General features: G+C 37.0%; 1 protein-coding gene across 1 annotated transcript; it reads left to right on the plus strand.

Annotated features, from left to right (window-relative positions):
* The first annotated feature begins 1,592 nt into the window (after positions 1-1,592).
* On the plus strand, positions 1,593-16,474 carry GABRA6 (gamma-aminobutyric acid type A receptor subunit alpha6). Its single transcript, XM_044388487.2, has 9 exons — positions 1,593-1,630; positions 1,822-1,940; positions 2,530-2,597; positions 4,505-4,725; positions 4,811-4,893; positions 5,441-5,584; positions 5,982-6,134; positions 7,392-7,651; positions 16,199-16,474. Exons 1-9 carry the CDS (start codon positions 1,593-1,595, stop codon positions 16,472-16,474), a joined length of 1,362 nt encoding a protein of 453 aa, XP_044244422.2.
* Positions 16,475-23,024: the final 6,550 nt, after the last annotated feature.

Raw genomic sequence — 23,024 nt, forward strand, 5'->3', positions numbered from 1 at the left:
CATGTGGTCTTTCCCTGACAAATTATTGTGTATGGTTTCAAAGGTGAGGACCAGGACCAGGGTGCAGGTTTCAGCTTAGCACAATTAAAACAATGTAAGAAAATAGATGCTGAATACCACTTACCAGGAATACTGTAGGGTATTGGGGGTTTTGATGAATAACCAAAAAATTCTATAGAACAGTGAGATTCAGTAATCTTAAAAAAAAATACTTTACAGAAATCTTGCAGTCTTCCCTTTTTCTATTGTTTCTTTTTAGTCAGAGATAATTTATTGAAATGTTCCTCAAATAATTTATGTCCTGTATTCAGAAATGACTCTTAAGACTGTGCTATATGTCTGAAATAGTAACCATTATCTTTGTCGAATTTACCTTCTGAAGATACAGACTGTGAACTGGGTGAATATTTTGTAGATCTGGCAGAAGGATGGTCATGTGAGATACTTGCTTCTTTTTCTTATGCTCCTGAATACATACGTGTGTGTGTGTGTGTGTGTGTGTGTGTGTGTGTATGAGAGAGAGATTCACAATGCTTTTTCTTTATTATTTTAATTATTTATTTAAAGATTAAAATTTTGAGGCTTAAAGTGACTTCTTTTACTTCAACTTCCATCTACCAGACTAGGCAGAGAATGCTATTTCTTGGGTTCAAACATTTTGCTTCTGACCTGTGGCAAGCCTAGTGAAATAGTGCCAGCAACATCATCATTAACCATGTCCATGGATGCTTTATTCTTACTGTATTTCTATATGGGGAACCTTAATCAGCTATTTCCGGATTGTCTCCCATAGGCAACATCCATGAAACTGGTCAAGTTTCTAAAGATACTGGTAGGATCCATTTATGTCTTAGCTTGAGATGTCATATCTTAAGAAGGATCAGCAAAGTACTTAAACAAAAAACATTAACCCAGTAGCAGAACAGCCAGGTGTTGTTCAAGTGAATAATAAATGCTTTTCAAAGAATAATGAGAGATAATTTTTAAATGCAGAGGAAAGGTGTGTCTGATGCAATAAAGCTGATGAAATCAGAAAAAGAACCCAAAAGGATCTCAATTTGTTAGACTTTTTAAGTGGTAAGAGCTGTGTAGGAATCCTTCTGTGAACCACAGAAATAATAAATGCTGAGCCCATTGGAACATAACCTCGATCAGCAAGATGCCACGGCTTTCCAGATTTCCTCACAGGGCCCTGCTAATTTCATGCCAAAACTAGCCGTGGATTTCTTCCTTCTAATCTCCCCTGATGCCTTATTCGATTATTGTCACTGTTCTCCGACCAGACACTGTCCCTTCAGACTCTCCTTTCCCAAGTGAGTCCACCAGAAGAGGCTGAGTGTCCATCAGGATGTAGTCTAAGACCACAAGCCACCTGGTTCCACATGAAAAGGCAGAAGCAAGAACAAGAGAGCAAGGGGCACCATCGGAGTTTTGCTGGCAATCTCTTCATCTACGGATAACTGGCTGGACGCACAAGGGAAAAGAGATAGGATGGGTCTGGAAGATTACTCTGGTTGATTGGCGGAGGGGGCTTGTTTAGAGGGAGGAGAACCCAGCGGGAGGGTGAACTGGGCATTGCAGTGCACTACAGGATGGCGTCGCCTCTGCCCTGGCTGTACGTTATCTTATGGTGAGTAAGATTTTTTTTCTTATTTTTCCTCTTAGTGCAGAGGAAAGCGAAAGCACACACCCACTGGGTGACTGCGGTACCAGGAAGAAGCCCGGGTGGCGTGGCATGTATTTGTGGTGGGGTAGATGAGTAGTTTGAACAGCCTATTCTCTCCGAACCCGGGAGTGAGGATTGTGGACTGTTTATCACAGGGCAGAAAATACCCTAGGGAAACTTGAAGATGAAGGAAACTTCTACTCCAAAAACATCAGTCGCATCCTGGACAACTTGCTTGAAGGCTATGACAATCGGCTGCGGCCGGGATTCGGAGGTGAGAGGCGGCGTCCTTACTAAGACAAACATCTGTACTCTCCTTCCCCCTTCCCTCTGTTCCAAGGCCCAGAGGCTTCATAAGGATAGCAGAGTGGTAAGGTGCGGGGGTACTGGGAGAGGCCACGTGTTCCTACCCAGTCTCTGTCCCTTCCTCTGTTTGTGACCTTCTATGCATGTTATTTCAAGCTTCTGAGCCTCAGCTTCTTCAGCTATAGTGTGGGTATATGAACAGTGCTCGCTTCCTAGAGTTGTGTGAGAATAGAATGAGATTCTCCATCTAAACCACTTTTCTAAGCATTTGTCCACCAAAAAACGATCAAGATGTGTTAGTTATTGTTATAATTTTTATGAGAATACTTAGTTCTTTTCCATTACTTTAATTCTCCAAATTGACCAGAAAAATTTCAAAATAATGCAACTGGTATGAGTTTTCAGAGTTGAAAAACCCAAGGGCTCCTGCTACTGAATTCTTTTAGGATGGATTGCAGGTTCTGACCATGAGAAGGGACTTTGTGGTAGGGTCATTAAGTTCAGTGTCCTTAAAATCACTGGTGATACTTGCTCCCATTCTTCTGGGCTAATTTCAGGTGCTGTCACTGAAGTCAAAACAGACATTTATGTGACCAGTTTTGGGCCCGTGTCAGATGTGGAGATGGTGAGTGAGCTCTGAATGAGGAGGGTAATTTTACTTATTGGGGGGAGGGCAGAGTCCCAGAACTAACACTCTCGAGCTTGGCTCCAGAGTCCTAATGCAAATATGTGTGCTCATGCTGGGAAGGCATGGTCATTAGAGCAGATTACTGGTTTAATCGCCTTCACATTTCACTAACGGCTCTGCCTGAACACTTTAACCTGAGGGACTTTCTAAGATTGTATTCTCTCTTCTGGCCACATATCATGCACCAATTCTTTTCTACAAAGATAAGTTTTTCCCCCATCTTTATGAAGTCCTGGTAAATTTTTAGAATAAAAAAAAGAAAAATCAACAAAGATGATATGTCACATAAGAGTATATTGAGAGTATCCACGAAACTTAAAATATAGCTGTTTTCTGTAGCATATCATTTTCAGTATACTTTATTAAAACAGTAAAGGCATCATTTGGAAAAGCTAGTGCTTTGTACCTTTTGTGTTGCGAATGGACCAGTAGGTGTTCTGGGAACTCTGTTCCAGGTACAGATGGTTGTAGGATTCGTAAGAGAGTATTTATAGTAAGTGGTAATGAAAATCTGAACTAGTCTTCTAGAACAAAGTGCATTGTGATATTTTTTCACAGTTCTCACATACCATTTCCCCCTAAAAGTAAATATAAATACTAAAATCAAAATGAACTCTTAAATAGTTGAATCATTAAAGTTTATTAGAGAAATGTAGATCTGGATAAATAATCTTTGGAAACTTTTTTATCTTCTGATTTTTGAGTTGACAAGAAAAGAAAGAAGCAAGAAGGGAAGAAACAAAGGAAGGTGTTACCAGAAGAAGGGAAAGGGGAAGGGAGGGGGAAAAGTAAGAGAGAAAGTGAGGAAGTGAAGGAGAGGGAGAAGGACTTTATTTAAGAGATAAATGTCTTAAGACTTGAAAGAAAGGAGAGTCAGCATTATCCAGAATCCTCAATTATTTTACTATCATATTTTTCACTGAGTACTGACTCACCCCAAGTATAAATAATCACAACCATACTGTACTATATTATTGAAGTCTGGGAACACTTGGGACTTCATTTTATGTATGTGTCTCATTTTTTAAGTATATTTGTACAGTGGAGATTTGTTATAGCCTGGATCATTATTATATGGATATACTGTGTGTCAAATTATATTTTGAAAATCTAATCACAACTTGTAGTAATGGGTCTTATACAGAAACACATAAAGTAGACAAAGCAATTATTGGCAATATTTTGATATACTTACAAGCTGTTATTTATCATTGACTTTTGCAATGGCTCTCACCATAATTCTTAAGATTTCTAATGTTATTTCATAAAAGCCACAAATTAAAACTCAAAATTTTAATTATGCATACTTAAATGATGCTCTGAGTAATCATAGTAACATTTGCTTTTATATTCTCCAAGAATAATATAAAATGATTGTGATGTGCAGCCAGAGTACACTTATCAAGCAAAGCTTACTTATCCTTGGAAGTTTGCTAAATGGTAGTATGGTGTTTGGAGACACCTTTGAAAGTGAACAAGGTATTGAGGGGAATGGTTAGACTAAGTAATGGTAGGAAGGCCAGCACAAAACCTAGACTGTAAATCTTTTCATATTTTTCTTCTAAATTAACAGAGGGAAATTGATAGGTCAATAAATGGAGAGGTGGATGACTGACAGAAAAGAGGAAGAATGTTGAAGAGGGTCAAGGGGGAGGAGGGAGGTTTGCACAGCACAGAGCTATCTTGCGCTTGAAAAAATAATTTACTGAAATCACAGTTTCTCTGATAGGTTATTATCATAAAATGTTGTTTTATTTCTTACATTTTAGGAATATAAGCTAGTGAATAAACTATTCTTAATAAACTATCTCTCCAGCTTGCATGAATATCTTATTTTCTCTTAGGAGTATACAATGGACGTTTTCTTCCGCCAGACTTGGACTGATGAGAGGTTGAAGTTTGGGGGGCCAACTGAGATTTTGAGTTTGAATAACTTGATGGTCAGTAAAATCTGGACACCTGACACTTTTTTCAGGAATGGCAAAAAATCAATTGCGCACAATATGACAACCCCTAATAAACTCTTCAGAATAATGCAGAATGGAACCATTTTATATACCATGAGGTGAGGCTTCCCCAGTCCAGCTTCCTTTAACCCAAATGATTTGTCCATCATACTAACTTGGAACCATTTATTTCAATGTTCCTAGGCTTACCATCAATGCTGACTGTCCGATGAGGCTGGTTAACTTTCCTATGGATGGGCATGCTTGTCCACTCAAGTTTGGGAGTTGTAAGTTACAAAAACTTCTGAGAATCAAATAATGCACTCAAAATATATAATTATTGGGGCACCTGGGTGGCTCAGCCGGTTAAGCGTTCAACTCTGGATTTCAGCTCAGGTCATGATCTCAGGGTCCTGGGATCAAGCCCCACCTCAGGAGTCCCAGCGCTCAGTGGGGAGTCTACTTGTCTCCCTCTCCCTCTGCTCCTCTCCCCCACCCCTTTCTCTGAAATACATAAATAAATCTAAATAAATAAATAAAGGCAGCAATCTTAAAAAAATACATATATATAATTATTTGATTGTAGTTAGAGACCAGAAAGCAAAAGAGAAATATTACTATGATACTCTCAGTGTGATTCCGGGAATATACTTACTTAATCATACCTGTCAATCTTGTAAATAGTTGGAGGTTTTAGTCACCCAGATTAAAGAAAAGCATTAAAGAAAATTTATGTTTATATTTCCTTTTTATATGGACAAAATTTCCTTTGGGGAAAAAAAACACACAACTAGTCGGATTCACTGCTATGTTTAATTTGTTTAAAAAATTCAGATGCTTACCCCAAAAGTGAAATCATATATACATGGAAAAAAGGACCACTTTACTCAGTTGAAGTCCCAGAAGAATCTTCAAGTCTCCTCCAGTACGATCTGATTGGACAAACAGTATCTAGTGAGACAATTAAATCTAACACAGGTAAGAATTAGACCAGTTCGTGAATGTAATCCAGCAAGGTGACTGCTGTGCACATTTTCAAAATATCTATTTCTTTCTTCTCTGCATTAGCCATCCTCAGCTACACTGTTTTGAAGTGATGAGTAGCTTTCTTTAAAATTGATTTTGAAACCGTGTGCATATAAAGATTTGTGTAACCTTGGAATAAGTTTTGCATGTATACGACACAAAGAACCCGACCAAAAACTGATGTATCTATCATGTTTGATCAAGTATCTTTGTCATACAGTGAAAAATATGCCTTTACTTGTTTTCTTCCAGCCCATGTTAATTTAAAGATCTGCAATATTTATTTCCAGCCACATTCTTTCTGCACATTGTCAACAGCAATAATACTGATATACGTGTTTTCCAACAGGTGAATACGTAATAATGACAGTTTATTTCCACTTGCAAAGGAAGATGGGCTACTTCATGATACAGATATACACTCCTTGCATTATGACGGTCATTCTTTCCCAGGTGTCTTTCTGGATTAATAAGGAGTCTGTCCCGGCCAGAACTGTCTTTGGTATGCTTCACTCTTTGGCTATATTTCCACTCATCCTCCAGCTCTTATTGCTTGTATATGTTCAGGGAATATTCACACTAGTGAAGTTTTTCAATTCACAAAGGAAATAGACTCCTACCTCATTTAGGCATATGTATGATATTAAATGATCCTTACATTATCCCAAGCTATGTGGTGAAACCACACAAAAAAATTTGTCTTGGTAAGAATTCTGGCTGGATTCCTATGACTTTCATGTGCCCTATTTAGGAGTGTTTTTTTTTTTTCTTTTTTTAAATCTCAATTTGCTTTTTCATAACTAAGGAAAAGCAGAAAAGTAAAAACTGTCATGTAAATCCATGAAAAGAAAGGCTAAGATATTGAAACCTAATATACAAATTATACCTAATATATAAATGATATCTAGCTTTTATTAGGTTGAACCATAAAAAACTGCCATTTTTCTAGATCTAAACGTAGTTAAATATGAACAATTTCCCATGGTTCAACCTAAATATTGAGTTCCATTTATGATACGTAGAATCATTACTAGTTTTGAGAAAAAGAGCTGTAATGGAAAATATCATCAATAACAAAATCGAATTTTTTCTGAGTTTCATGATTATACATTTAAAGAGGTTCGTAGGGAAGACCTGAGTTGAACTGAAATCTCAGATGAATTTTGACTTTTTAATTTACTATATTAAAATAGATATCATCCTGCAAATTATAATAGAATATTTACATAATGATGTTGACCATCTTCAAATTACATATATTCCCTAACTATTACACAAGATATAAAACTGCTGGTGACTTGAGTGAGGAAATTATTGTCTCATGAGTAAATATTTTACCTTAAAACCAAGCTAGAATTTTTTATAAACTTGAGAGACCTAATTTTATGTTTACTATTCATACCAAATAGACTTCTTAAATATGTTGGTAGGTAGTATCAGCTCTTCAAATTGACCAAGAATTCAAGGTTTTAGTACTTATGTGATAATTTGCTGTAAATTTTCTTAAGAAGCAAACAGAGTTAAACTTTACAATAATTAAACTAAATCAAATCAAAAATCTTTTTTGAGCAACTGTGGCACCATCCTAGGTACTGCAGCTGACAAAAATGGTAATACCTATGATAATAATTGTGAACAGTTATAAAACAAGAACAGAAATTACATTTGCAGAGTGCTTAACCCACCGGCACATTCTCATTTGATGTTGTTATTGGATTCCAAATGCTAATACTGAATTTCTTATTCTTTTTCACTTTAGGGATCACCACTGTTTTAACCATGACCACATTAAGCATCAGTGCCCGGCACTCCTTGCCGAAAGTGTCGTATGCAACCGCCATGGATTGGTTCATAGCTGTTTGCTTTGCTTTCGTCTTCTCAGCTCTTATTGAGTTTGCGGCTGTCAACTACTTTACCAATCTTCAGACACAGAAGGCCAAAAGGAGGGCACAGATTGCAGCCTCACCCCCAGTGACAATATCGAAAGCGAGCGAACCATTGGAAGCCGGGATTGTTTTGGTAATTGTTTACTTTTCTGATATTACCCTTCAATATGGGAAAAGGCAGCCGACAGTGATCACTAACAACTGAGTAGTCCAAAAGTACTATTAGTTGAGCACAGGTTACATACTTCTGATTCCAAGGCCAACTTCCTTTCCAACTTCATAGCAGAAAAACAAGCAACAATTCTTCATTTATCTTTGCTCTAGACTTTTGGCATTCTTCTTTTATCATCCTCACTGGTACTAGCAGATTCCAAGCTCTCAGAGGAGATGAGAACATTCTTCTCAGCCTTTAGATGTTTCCTTTGAACAGGTTTACTTATACCAACTAGGGAGAAAAAAGTGAAAAAAAAAAGTTCCTAATGAGGCTTCAGAGTCTGAGGGAAATAAACAGGGACTCCTATAGAATGGACAATTTTTGTTAGAAATCTGCTTGCTACTTTATCCCATGAAGGCAAGATGTGAATATTAGGTTTTTCGAATGCTGAGTCATAAGCAAGGTTTTTGATTTTCATGAAAACATTCCCATGTTCACACTTGTATATTAAATACATGTATCTAAACGTGTTTTTATTCAAAGACTTATAATCAGTGATAAATACCTATAAAATTCAGTTTAGATTTGCTGTGGCTAAGTTCTGGTTCTCAGAGGTTTTTTTGGAAAAGAAACAAATGATGGCATTAATAATTCAAGGGTCATAAATGTGCCCCCAAATTTCAATTTCACATATGAGTTAATTTTCACAACAGTTCAGCTGCACACACTTCTTTAATGGATTATAGAATTGATTGACAAATATACATTTTTATGTCAATGCAAATTCCAAAAAGTAGTTGCTGTAAAGAAGAAAATTTTGCTCTGTAAAATCAAGTACTGCTGACATTTTGAACTAAAAATGTCTTTATAATCAATTCTTGTGAACATTTTCAAATCACAGAACCACATGCAGTTCAGCTAATCCCTGGTTAACGTTAATGATAAAAATTACAAAGCTATGTGTGTTTTATTCTCAAATACTCAAGTATTTATTGGGTAAAAAGATGATAGTTTCTTATCAAAACTTCTCTTTTGATATACTAAGAAACTTGTTTGAGAATCTATATTTTCTCCAAGGAATAGGATAAGGCCATTCCCATAAGTGGAAGTATATAATTTAAGATTTTTTTCTTAAATTCGTTCTCAAAAAAAAAAAAGTTTGCCATCCAGTGATCCAGACTACTTACCTCTGCTTACAAATCAAAAACAGTGTCTCAGAGAGGCGAAACATTAGTTACTAGTTGGTAGAAAAACTAGGAATTGATTGCAGAAGTCCCATACACACAGATTTACAGAGGCAGAGACAATCCCCTCCCCAACAATTTCTCGAAGGCTGATATTTAAAGAGTGCACACCACAAGATAAAACATTTTCAGAATGTGAGGTCATTCCCAAAATTTTTCCCTTGGCCTAATGATGTTTTCTGTATCCCTGTGCATTTTGAAAGGCCACAAAAATATAAATTTTATAGCAAAAGGATGCTAGTCTGAAAACTCAATCCAAAACACTTGAACATAATTTTTTTTCAGAAAATATTTTTGAGAATTAGTTTATGTTTGTAAAAATAAGTGATTATGTTATAAGCCATCTGTATTTATATAGGCATATAATCAACATATTGCCCAATGGTCACGTATCATCTTAACATATATCTGTAAGTGAAGAATTCATATTTATCAGAATATGATACTCAGTTTAACAGTTTCCTTCCAGAAATGCAGTAGAAACGAAAAGAGAAATTCATGAGAAACTAGTTAAAAAAAATAAGTCCAATGATTATGAATATGTTCATTGATCTGATATTGAGATAAAAAGAAAGACCAACTTCCTTACTTCAGCTCTTTTGAAGTATGTATTACTGACAGAAATATGATTTCAAATCCTTGGAGAAAGAATAGAGAGTTAGCATTCTCTTTGTCTATTATTTTAAAGATATAATTTATTAATAAGATGGAATTTAAGATCTCAGGTCTTCATATAAGCTATCTTCTACAATTCTAAAATAGTAACATATAACGAGCAGGTCCTTTGGGAAGCTGGATAAAAAAAATGCATTTAAATCATCTCAAAGTACTTTTTTCTTTCAAGTTGACTCTTTTTCTTAAGAAAAATTGTATTTCTAAACCTGGCTTCACTTAAAACATTTTAAGGCAATGAAAAGCAGCATTTTGTTTCTGAAAGGGTAGGTCAAAGCGTAAAAATAAAAACCAAAATAAGCAAACCTAACAATACAAACCTTGTAGGTATCAAAAATAAATATAGATGATTACATAGAACATTTACATTTTATTTATTCATGTCAAACCTTGGCAATTTACCTTTTATAATGTAGAGGAACAAACATAAATTACACATTTCAATTTATACAACACAATGGTATATTATGATTGTTAGGCCATTTTTTCTTTCAAATACCATGACATTTAAAAACGCTTATTCAGTTGTAATCAAAATAACGTTATTTGAGTAAGTTGGACCTTGAAATAGCAAACCAATGTGGAGAGGTTGAAATAAAATTAAGTGCTTACATGTTTCGTATGATTCTAAGTTGTATTTTAATGTCCTCATTGCTTTTCACAAGAAACTACTTAAAATGAATATGGGAAAAAGTTTATCACTTTGATTTTGACCTTGAAATTTAATATAATAATGACAAAGAAATTAAGACTTTTAAATCTAGTACTCAAACCTGAAGAGACATCTAAAACTAAATCCTCAGAAGTCCTTGGTAGACTAATGATCTTTTTGGTTTTAAGGCATTTGGAACTAGATACTGTTTTGTTTTGTTTTTTTAGATTTTGAGAAGAAATTATCCACAGCTTCTTTCCTGCTTATAAAGTACCTTTCTTTATTGTTTTTATCTGGTATGCTATCTTGGCATTAGAGAGTTATTCTTATCTTCATATTTCATAAATTATTATGTGTTTGGGGTATACTTACTCTGTGTGTAAGACCCAGTTTGGACCTCAGTCACTTTTCGGATGTTTTGCTAATTCCTTATTATTTTAAGGGTCTAAGCCTTCATTACTGTGTTCCTAAGAATGAATTTCCCCCACCCATCAACACATCCAATGTGGCTTTTCTTTTTCACAGGAGGTGTCATGTTCTTGGTAAATTATCTACAAACAAAATTGGCCAAAATTTCATTAGTCAGGACAATAATTATATTTATACTGATTACATTATTTATCCATTAATTTTTTTTTTCTTTCATCTGGCACCCATTTATTGAGTACCTGTGTCTTCATTGAATTACTCACACTACAAGTACTTGTTCAATGCTCTTACGATCCATGTCCTTTGTAGAATGCTGGGGGATTCATTAGTGAGTGACATCAGTATGGCCTCTTCCCTCACAAGCTTCTTGCTGAACAGGAAGAAAGACAAACCAATAAGCCATAACAATACATTGTGATGAAGGCTGTCGTTAGAGATGTACAATGGCTAAAGAAGAGCCATTCAAGAACACCTAACACAGGCTGGAGGGATCGCCATCCTGTAGGAAGTGTTGCCTCCGCTGAGAACAGAAGGATGAGCCTCGTCCTGTTCTAGAAACACTAAGTCAGTTGCTAGCAACTTGGGAATAGAGAGGGAAATAAGACATCTCCTTCCTATATTTTCTTCAAAGTTGGGATGATCTGCTGGTCGTCACCATGTTGCCTTCCGCCTATGTAGAGAGATATGAAGCATAGAACACTGAAAGATTTACCTCCCGTGTTCCAAATATTGCCAAGATTTCTTTGTATACTATCATTACTCTGTAGAACTAAGGGTTGAATTAAGCCCAGCAGTGACTCTGAGTCCCTTCACCATGGTCATGCTATTTCATAACTTAGAGAGGGTAGGGTGGATTAGATGAGGGGTGTAGGTGGTTAGTTCTTTCCCCATACCTTCTATCAAATCCCCATCCAATATTCCCTTCTTTACCCTCCAAACATTCCAATATGGTTTCCAGACATGTACCTACCACCACTGACCCACCAGATTGCTGCTTCTTTGTAGAAATTCTGGAATCGTCTCTGTCCCAATTCTATCAGCTATTACTTAGATGCAAGAAATTTTGATTTAAAATTTTTATTTCCTCCACAATAATTAATATAATAGTTTTTAAAAAAAATATCAAGTACAAAATGTTTTCAAATTTCTCTTATATTTGGTGCCCCTGTTTGCTGGTTCTAAAAACAGATGCTTTGTTTGTCCCCTGGATAATGCAGCCCTGGTTAGAATATCTCTCTTGAGAGTTAACCCATTGCCCCCTCCTCTTTAACATATTAGACTCACTAAATGTTGTATCAAAATTGCTTTAAGTACTTTCCAAATGTCTTATCTTTACATCAAATAATTGATTGTCATAAAGTCCAGTTTGACTCAAAGTACCTTTGCAATATGGCATTACTTAAAACAAAGCAACGCTCTATAAATACCCAAAGCAGGATGGCATTCAGCAGCAGGGGAGCCCTGGAAAAATTCAAAACCACAGGTGTTCCACTCAAAACAGTGACAGCCCCAAGCTGAGCCCTCATCTGGACTCTGACAAAAACCTATTTTACCATCAGCTGAAGCTGCTGGGCTTACAATAGAACAGGCGGGGTCTGATGCAAACCTGTATCTTGAATGGCTTGCAAAATTGGCTTTCTTTTCACTTCAGAAATTCAATGTGATTCTTCTAAATTGGAGTCCAGTTTCCTGTACCGCCAATTCCCAATTATGCAAGAGCTGATGATCCAGCAAGTGGGTAGGCCAGGCCCCTTGCACTTCCTTGAGCATATCGTATTTGCTGCCTGCTAGAAACGCCCCCAATTGCTGCTGGACAGTGAGACAGCCGTGGCTCTAGGCCAGGGACACTCAGTGGTAGGTGACTTTTCTCCACAGAGAATATTTGGCAATGTCTGGAGGTATTTCTGGTTGTCACAACTTTGGGGAGGGAGATGCTACAGGCATCTTGTGGATAGAAGTAGAACCCAGGGATGCTGCTCAACATCCGGTGGTGTCCAGGACAATCTTTCCCAACAAAGGAGTATCCTAACCGAAATGCCAATCGTTCTGTGTTTGAGAAGCCATGCCCTGAACCTTAAAGCCGATGGGAAGAAACCGTAATACTTATTAAGAGTGTGATCTTTAGCATCTGAGAGGGATTACATTCAGGCACTGCCAGTTACTGTGTGAGCTTCCTGCTTAAGACTTCATTTGCTCATCTCTAAAATGAAAACAATAACATTACATTATAGTTTTTTTTTTCTAGGAATAGGCAAAATAATGTGTGCAAAGTGTTCTGTGGTGCTTGTCAATTGTAAGCATTTAGATATGGTACTTGTAATATGAAACAATACACTAAAATATAATGTAAAATAATCATAAAACTTTCTCTCTCTAAGAAATCCTGGAAATATTTAGATTTTCATTCATTTGTTGATTCAGCATATGCTTATTAAGCACATACTATGTTCTGTGCACTGACTAGGCATGTGGAATGCTTATACTTGAGAATAATATGCCCTCTACCAATAAGGAGACTTCATGTCAGGAAAGGAGATGAGGCACAACAGAAATAATATTTACAAGGAAGACTGTGATAATAGCTGAACAAATTATAACAGCTAAGTAGACAGAAAAGTGTTCTCTTTATAGTATATCTATGATATATATTATATATATCTAATATTTATCCATCTATCTTATCTATAAATATATACCTTACATTTTCTTTCTCAAATTCTTAAAGAAGAGAAAAACTTACAGAGAAAGTAATAATTGTCCCTAGCTTTAAAGATGGGAACTTCATATAGCAAGTAAGTAGTATATGTGGAACTGCAATCGAGGGCTTTCTGACTCTCTTGTCCTCTTAACTCTTAAGCAACCCTCCATAAAGATTGTTTGGAGAAGTAGATGAGGAAAGGGGTAATCCTGTTGTAGGGGATCTTTCATTCCAGGTTAATGCCATTAAATTTTTCATGGTGTTTTGAGTGATGTTGCTTAACTCTGGACAAGGGTCATTTGGTAATTCTTATTAAGTCACGTGTGACATTGTGACAATGCCAAAAGATTGACAATTAACTCCCCCCCCCAGTTCTAATGGGGGGGGGGGGATAAAACAATGCCTTACATCTTTATGGTAGATTATATTTTATAATCACTTTTTTGTCTCAATGAACTTTTTCATGTCTGCCCTCTTTCTCCTTAAAAAAAGAAATAAACACAGGCACTGCATGCTATTAAAAATCAAGATGAGATTAGGGGCGCCTGGGTGGCTCAGCCGTTAAGTGTCTGCCTTCGGCTCAGAGTGTGATCCCGGTGTTCTGGGATCGAGCCCCACATCAGGCTCCTCCGCTAGGAGCCTGCTTCTTCCTCTCCCACTCCCCCTGCTTGTGTTCCCTGGCTTGCTGGCTGTCTCTGTCAAATAAATAAATAAATAAAATCTTAAAAAAAAAAATCAAGATGAGTTTAGAAAAAGTATCTGCTCTAAAGGCTTGCCCTCATTTTACTCCATCATGATCCTTAGAAATTTTATTAGAGTAAAATATTTTAATATTCCATGTATCTGGGAGGAGGATAACTCTTTTTAGAAAATGAAACAGTAACACATTTTGTTCTTTCAGGTGGAGAGTATTTCAATAACATAGTTAATGGCTGAAAATTCAAATTAGAGTCTGAGATACATGACAGAAACCAAAGAAGGTGTTATGTTTATTCTCTGAGACATGCAGCATGCACTGAGACCAAAATACCACTACTGTGGTCCTATCCACACACTGACTGGTGATCCTGGGCACAGTAGTCCTTAGCTGTCACATGTTTTTAGTAGAAAGTGTCACTTATTTCCTAAGATCAGCAGACTGAGCCCTCTACTATTTTAAATTATCTTCTACCGCCAAGACCTATGATTTATTTAATTATGTCAAGAGTCCCTAGCACAATACTGGGCCAACACATAACAAATAAAGATATTCTTTCCTTGCAACTCACCAGGGTCATGAGAAATCAGACTTGACTACAGAGACTCATTTTTGCTTTTGGTGAAGAGAGAGATTTTCCCATGGCCTCTAAATGCACGCTGGGCTTGAACTCTCAATGATGACGATTATTACTTAGATATTCAGTGTATTCCATGACAAATCAAACAGCAAAATTCAAAAGGGGAATATAGAGAGAAGAGGTTCTTGGAATTGTTGTTTCTCGCGCTCCAAATGTCACCACATCGGCAGGTCATTCTGGTCCTGTGGCTCAACCGGCACAGGGGAGGTGGCTGCCTCATCCTATTGCTGCGGGGTTGCTGGCTAAAGCCATGGGAGTCTGCCCACGTGAGTAACATACCCTGCCAGGCATCAAAGTGGTGATTTTGCTGCCAGGGAGAAAACAAAGCAGTTTTACAAGAGCAGAGATAATGTACAGCAAGTGTTTGAAGGCAGAGACCCAGCAAGGACAACCTGGTCACGAGGAGAGTGACTATTACAGGATATAGACAAGAAAAGATGCAAATCAGAGCAAAGTCCTCTAGTCTCCAACAGTATGAAAGGAGTCTAAAGCAAACAGAATTGGAGTCTCTGAACTAGACCCAATACTTTAGAGTGAAGACAAGAAAATGTGGGGATGATGAAACAAGCATGGAAACTGACCAGTATAGTTTATGACTAGCTGTGTGACTATGGGCGAGGCATTTCCAGCTCCACTCTCTGGCCTTAGTCTTTTCACCTAACAATTAATGTGCTAAATATCCCTTTCTGGACTAAAAATGGTTGTCTTATGATTTCTAATGATAAAAAAAGAACATACAACAATTCTGAGGTCAGTAAATGAATCATTTTTTTGGTGACTTAGGCTGGAGGGAGACAAGACAAGTGGAGAAGTTCTGAATGGGAAGCAGAAAGCTCTCAATATAGAACTTCTGGACTTAAGAGGCAGTTCGAGGGATGAACAGTCATCCCACTCAGTTTAAGGGTATTTGTACTTTGTCACTGGCTTTCCACATACATGAGCACCTTAATATTTTTTGTTGCTGTTATCTCAGCATGGTTCAAATTTATGAATGTGTAAAGATGAGGATGTAGTCTAGAAGAATGATATCAACTAACTGAACTGCTATATTTTCTTGTATTAACTAATTGTCCATATATTCCAAATTGAAATCCCCTCTCATTTCCCACACTCATTGCCCTATAGGCTTATGCATAACCAGGGAGGAGAAGGGGATGGATAAGCCTTTACAACCTGGTTCATCTCTTACTAATGGCCCAATGGTCAACACAGTTTCTGGGATGTGGAATATGCTTGGCATCAATTGCTGATATATGAAATTATAGGATGTTGGATGGCAGCAAATCATTTTTTTAAAATTTGTTTTATTGCTTTCTTGGAAAAGTAGCACCATCAAATACTATTAAGAATTTGCTAATATTAAAAAAGGAATTTGCTAATATTTTATCTTACATAGTATGTAGTCAATAAATATCTGTCCATGGTGAAAATGTGAATAACTAAATGATCTCTAGTCTTTTACCCAGGCTGAATAGTTACGTCTTTTCCCTACAGCATCCTGATTCCAAGTATCATCTGAAGAAAAGAACCACCTCTCTGACTTTGCCAATAGTTCCATCCCCTGAGGCCAGCAAAGTCCTCACTAGAGCTCCTATCTTACAATCAACACCTGTCACACCCCCACCACTCTCTCCAGCCTTTGGAGGCACCAGTAAAATAGATCAGTATTCTCGAATTCTCTTCCCAGTTGCATTCGCAGGATTTAACCTTGTATACTGGGTAGTTTACCTTTCCAAAGACACGATGGAAGTGAGCAGCAGTGTTGAATAGCTTGCAGCCGGGACAATTTGTATTCCGTAAGTTCTCGTTTCCTGATTCTTTTAAATAGCAGTAAGACTTGTATAGATGCTTTTCTGAACACTGAAAATCTGTAACACATAGCTTTGAGTAAGCACATATGGGCCAAAAAGCACCAATGTTACTTCTCAAAACCAGAAGTTGAAGGCTGTTGAAAAATATAACTTTTCTGTATGTTAGAGACAAAATTTGTAAGAGAATAAGATGTACTCAAGATGAATTTGCCAATCTTTGTCCTTCATTGTTCAATATTTTAATTGTCACTGTGAATAGCATTAACCACAAGAAGATAAAAATAAGAAATGCTGACATTTCCAAAGGTTGCCTTAAAATATGTTTATTTTGGCTTAGTTGTCAAAGAGAGCAAAATATAAACAGTCTAAATATTTATCCATAGGTTAATACCAGCATGTTGGAAGCCTTTATTCTAGTAAAATGGTTTTCAGTGTCATTATTAAGCCTGCGTTGAGCTTAGCCATTTTTCTTAACCTTGCTGTGCTATTTTACCCCAATAAATAAATAAATAAATGAGTATGCATATGTACATCGCTTTAGTTGGACTGCAGTACAGTGCTGTTTTATCTCAGTAAGCTTTCCTTTCAAAATAATATGCTCACCATAATTCCATGAAATTGTAGAAAAAATTGAAACTATAATGAAGCCTTGTTATAATTATGACTGTGGCTATATCTCATGTTTTCTACCTTTCTATGTATACCACTAAATAAAACAACAATAGACATGGTTCTCTGGATCTCTTTAATAAAGCTAGGGAGAAGACTTCTCTTAAGTATAAAGAAATGAAGAGACTACCTCTACTCAATGTTAGTGTCCCTGGTGATTCTGACCAGTAGAAGGTATAGGACAGGCAGGCTCATTCTAAACAAAGAGTGCAGTTGGTATTCAGAGTCAATCTTTCATCTCCTTTCTGCTCACTCAACACACTCTCAGTTATAAGATGAATACAGTCTGAGTATCTAATATATCACATGGTAACTAAATATAACACTGTATAATTGAAATTTGGTAAGAGAGAACCTAAGTGTTCTCAACAAAAAAAAGTAAGTGTGTGAGGTGATGGGTATGTTAATTGACTAACTCAGTGAGAGGAATCATTTCCTAACGTATTCATATATCAAATCATCACACTGTACACTTTAAATACCTTACAATTTTATTTGTCAATTATACCTCAGTAAAGCTGAAAAAAAATGAATGAGACTACTGCTTTTCTCTCTTTCTGCTATCCCAGCTCTCCCTGATGCTGACTCTAGCCATTGTTTCTCCCCACAGAATAATCGTCTTAGGGAAATAGGAACTAGGCATAGGAAAAAGCATGCAGTGTGGTTTGTCCAAATTGATAAACCCTTCATGAGCTGTTGTTGGCCCTTAAATATCATTGAGGTCACCTTGAGCTATGAACCCAGAAAGAAATATTTTTGAGATTACTACTCTTAATCCAGAAAAATGCAAAAATTCTACAGCCCAACAAATTAGAGGCTACTTAAAATAGCGCTCCGCTTAGGGTGAGGAGACCAAGAGCTCCATCCAATGTCTCTATGAATTAGCTCCCTGAGCAAGTCTCGGTCTCTGGGAGACTTCTTTGTATTCTCAGCTATAGGATGAGAGGGTTTGATCAGATGCCCTTTACAGTCCTTCCATTTTGAACAATTTATGGTTGTTTCATTACTATTCTTTTCTATGTAAATTAATTGAGTCTAACTCTATAGGGAGTTTTAGGCAGTACTTGCTTCTGTTTTAGGGAGTGCATTAAATACTAGGCAAGTGTTACCACCTTATATGCTATGCTACATTTAATCTTCCTCACAAACTGGTAAAGTATATACTACTATTATCTTCCATTTAAAGATGAGAAACCAAGGTACAGAGAAAATAACTCATTTTCTTCAAAAGCAAGTGGCACTCAGGTGGCATAGCTGAGAGTCACGCCCAGGCAGTGAGAATCTGTAGCTTCTTTGCCTAACCATAACCACACATATCCTCATAGACCCCAAAGTGGTTCTGTTTTTAATTCCCTCCAGAATTCTCTCATCTTCTCTTTCATTTCCTGTAATAATTCTCCTGGTGTTATGACATCCTTCCTGCCCCTTCCTTGGCATTCATTCTACATTTCACTGCAAAGGACACTACTTTCAGTTAACATTTATGCTTAGAACTGAAACAGGTAAGTAAAATCAATTTATTGGCATTAGATTTCTCCTCAATAAAAGGATTTTGAAAAAAATTCATAAAATTATAAAACTTCTGAATTGCTAAGAATTCTAGAGAATACTATTATTCAATGTATGTCATGGAATGGTGATAGAGGTTAACTGAAAATAAAACAGTTTTCCTAGTCAAATAGTTTGGGAAGAGATGCTGAATCTAAGTACAATATGTTTCTTTTCTGCTGGACTTCTCAAAGCCTTTATTATGCCTGTGTGCACTATGATTCTGTCACAGTTTGCTATAGTATTTAACATGTCCCAAATTCACATGGCCATAAGTATTATTTTGCAGGAAGGAAATGTTGGGACTAGTATTCACCAGAAAAGGTGATGAAACACCACCTTAATATTATTAGAACTACCCCTTCTATAACCACCCACCAATAAAACAGGTAAGGAATTGAATCTGAATGGTGACATGACTTACCCCAGCCAACACAAATTAGGACTGTGTAAAACAGAAACCAGATTATGTATTTCAATAAAGAGAATTTAATTTGGAGAACTGATAAATGAGCAACACAGAAATAGTAACTGTAGGAGTAGACACTAAAAGAAAGCTGATAGGGTTTGAAGAGCCTAAAAAAGTTAGGCAAGAGGCCTTATAGAACTGGACTCAGTCATCTGAAGAGAGGATATCACCTGGATGGTGAGAGTAGCTCAGCAGCTCAGAGAAGGAAACCCCAGAGCTGGGAATCAGACCTCCAAGAACAGGGTACCACATGGCTGCTGGTGGAATCACAGGTAATCAGAAGAGGGGCACCTCGGGCTGGGTCTCAGACCTCTGTGGTCTGTCCATGTGCTGCTAGGATCTCAGCCATGTGCAGGAGAACACTTGCACATTTGGGATCAGACTCACAAGGAAGAGGTGTTGCTTGACTGAAACTGATACCCTGGGAAGGCACAATAACGCTGGTTCTGGGAATGCAAAACACTGGAGACTAGAATCAACTGTTTTCACAAGGTGAAGGGTACATTAAAAGGCAAAGCAAGTCAACAAAAAAGAGAATGTTCTTTTCCCTTTCCACCTTCTCTCTAGTCTTCCCCCAGTGCCTTCTATTGGAATAACCTGACAGTGGCAGAGAAGAAATGAAAACTAAACAGTCTCAACCCCAGCATCACAAAACAGAGTATGGAAGGTTGTATTTGGAGGTGACAGATAAATGCTTAATAACTGGCAAACTTCACCCCATCGGTTATTTGGTACTATATATTCACTTCTTTTTTTTTCTTTTAATTTTTTATTATGTTATGTTAGTCACCATACAGTACATCCGTAGTTTTTGATGTAGTGTTCCATGATTCATTGTTTGCGTATAACACCCAGTGCTCCATGCAGTATGTGCCCTCCTTACTACCCATCACCAGCCTATCCCTCTGAAGCCCTCCATTTGTTTCCCAGAGTCCATAGTCTCTTGCGGTTCATACATTCACTTCTGTGCATATGTATACTGTCTCACAACAATAAGATGCAATTATCCTTCATACAAACAAAATGCTCTCAGCATTTGTCCATAAAGGAGATACACAAAATCCAAACAGCCATCATATTCATTTCTAGGCAAGAATCACAGCATCCATTTCTGAGTGATGACATTTAATCTTTAATCATGGTCCCACTTGAATAATCTGATTCCTAAAGATTCAATAGTGAGCCTGTATATGATGAAAATACCTTCCTATAAAACAGTAAGGGAACAGGAGAAGGGAGATAAAAAAAACACTATTTAATATATACAAATATCAATTTGTTGACATTTATTTAAATACCCATGTGAACTTTACAGAAAGAGAGAGCTCAATGTCTATGAAAGTAGTAGCAAGCAAGGAATAAAATATGCATGCCTTCTATAGTCCTCATAGGTGTAAGGAATTACATGATTGTAGTTGATATAAATAACTTCCTTCTTTTACTACCCTTTTCTCTCAGCCTGTCACTGGTTGATTTGCAATTCTTTATCTGACAGAATAACTGAAGGGTCTTAACCCAAGAGCAGGATCGTCCTCTCACATCCGGGAAGGTGGATTGCTTCCATCTCTAAGAAAGTCTTAGAGGGTCACCTGGGTGGCTCAGTCGGTTGAGCATCTGACTCTTGATTTCAGCTCAGGTCATTATTTCAGGATCCTGAGATCCAGCCTTACACTGAGTCCCGAGGCCCAAGCCCTGCATCTGGCTTCCTGCTTAGCAAGGAGTTTGCTTGTCCCTTTCCTTCCCCCTCTGCCCCTCCCCCTACTCCCACACACAGGCACTTGCTTATTCTCTCTCAAATAAAAATCTTTTTAAAAAAAAGTCATAGAAAACCTTAGAGTTCTAAGATTCTAAGAACTGTTAAAGTCCACTCAGATGTCAACATACAAGTTTTAGCCTCACTTTCCTTCCCAATTAATGTTCTTTCTCATGAGAGACATGGGCAATGTAAGATTTTGATTTACATTGTAATTCTACAATCAGCACAATTAAAATATGCATCTACTTTTTAAGAGAAGCCGGCCTTGTAGGTACAAGAAATAAGAGATTCTTTTGAGACTGCCATAGAAGCTCCTTTGTTCTCTATTACTTGAACTGAGAATTAAAAGCCCGAGCTTATGCTTTTCTGCCCGTTGATCCTCCAGTGCAGTCAGAAGAGGACCCAACACGCGCAGTTCTTATATCTATCATAACTACTATAAAAGTTAAGAAGTGAAGTCCCTTGACTCTCAGGATTATTTCATTACAATCAATAAGAGTGATGCTTTTAATTAATTGTGATATAACTTCATATTATGAATTACTAGTATGACACTTCCTCCTGGAAAGGAGAGCAGTACTTTATTAAAGGACATGGACATGGTCAAATAAACTTCAGAATCTCCTGGTATCAAGTACAGTTCAGACAGAGAAATACCTACTACCCTTAAAGCTAGGGAAAAAAAGAGAAGGGGCTGGGAACATCACCTTGAGAAAGATTCCCAAGGAACTGGGCCCAGGCTTTTAAAGGGTCCATGTCTGGAGCATGTTGGGGCTAGTCCTAGGAATGCAGTAAGAACTTAGTGCTGTTGCCAGAATGGAGGGCCATTATCAGGACAGTCCTTATGTACGAACAGACTTAGAAGGGACTGAGGAAGTCCGTAATTCCTTTCCTCTTCTTTCTTCTCATCTCCCTAGAGGGCTTCCTATTCCCAGAACTGGGTAGGAAGCATCTTAAAGGGAGGAATGAAAGCTGTGTAGTTAGTTACCGCATTACAAAGTATAGAAGGGTAGATTTGCAATCAAGAGATAATAGTTTAAACATGAACACAGACTGGGACCTAAACTATTCTGATGTCCAGTTTAAGCTCTTTAAAAAACTTCGTAATGGTTGGATTTCAGGAGCTATAATGAGCTGATGGTGGAGCCATACAGGCACAGAGGGACTTGTCAGAAAGCACTTAACAGTAAAAACCTATTTCCATATGCTATTATCAAATGAATTTATATGTGTAAATTGCTTAGAACAGTGTCTAGTATATACAAGGCACCATACATAATAAGAAGATGTTTATAGTATCATCATCGTTGTCATCATCATCATCCTACCATCTCACTATATGCTAGTAATAAGGATTGATATACAATTGATAAAATTAAAGTTAAAAACATTCCATATCAGGTCTATGAAATCTGTAACCATAAACTTGCTTATAACAAATATTAGCTGATACAAAAATAAAATGTGTATTATCACACAAAAAAGAAAGAAAGAAAGAAAGAAAGAAAGAAAGAAAGAAAGAAAGAAAGAAAGAAAGAAAGAAAAAGAAAGAAAGAAAGAAAGGAAGAAAGAAAGAAAACCACAAACTGCTATAGAGAAGTTTGAGTGATGTGAGGTATTAGTACCATGAAGGGTACATTTTCAAAAAGCTTCCCACAAAGTTTGGATATTTGATTATGCGTTTTGGCTTAAAAATGTCCTTAACCCAGATTTTGGCAGTCTAATGCTTTCTGCCCCAGAAACACTGAAGGCAATTATTGTCTTAAATCCTCCAGAACCTGAGCTGAATTCGTCTTTCTGACTGTGTGTGTTCATAAGCATGTGGGTAAATATTGGGGAAGACCTGTAGAACAGCACTATGCTAATTTAGTGTCCCTTTGAACGGGAATTCTTCCAGACTAGATGCTTTATGTACAGTCATAAAGATAACATGCAAATAGACTTTTCCTACATTTCTAAAATTAATTTGCTTGTTTCTCAATTATTACAAAATGAATTGACAGACAACCTTCTCTGTTTAACTTCTACATTTTAGTTCTAATTGAACACATTAAAATCTCATAATTT

Source organism: Ursus arctos, unplaced genomic scaffold (genome assembly GCF_023065955.2).
Source record: "Ursus arctos isolate Adak ecotype North America unplaced genomic scaffold, UrsArc2.0 scaffold_15, whole genome shotgun sequence".
Classification (NCBI taxonomy): domain Eukaryota; kingdom Metazoa; phylum Chordata; class Mammalia; order Carnivora; family Ursidae; genus Ursus; species Ursus arctos.

Coding starts and splice junctions, on each gene's coding strand:
- GABRA6 (XM_044388487.2), top strand. CDS start 1,593: ATGGCGTCGCCTCTGCCCTGGCTGTACGTTATCTTATG. Junction 1,941..2,529: donor GCTGCGGCCGGGATTCGGAG/GTGAGAGGCGGC, acceptor GGCTAATTTCAG/GTGCTGTCACTGAAGTCAAA. Junction 2,598..4,504: donor CCGTGTCAGATGTGGAGATG/GTGAGTGAGCTC, acceptor ATTTTCTCTTAG/GAGTATACAATGGACGTTTT.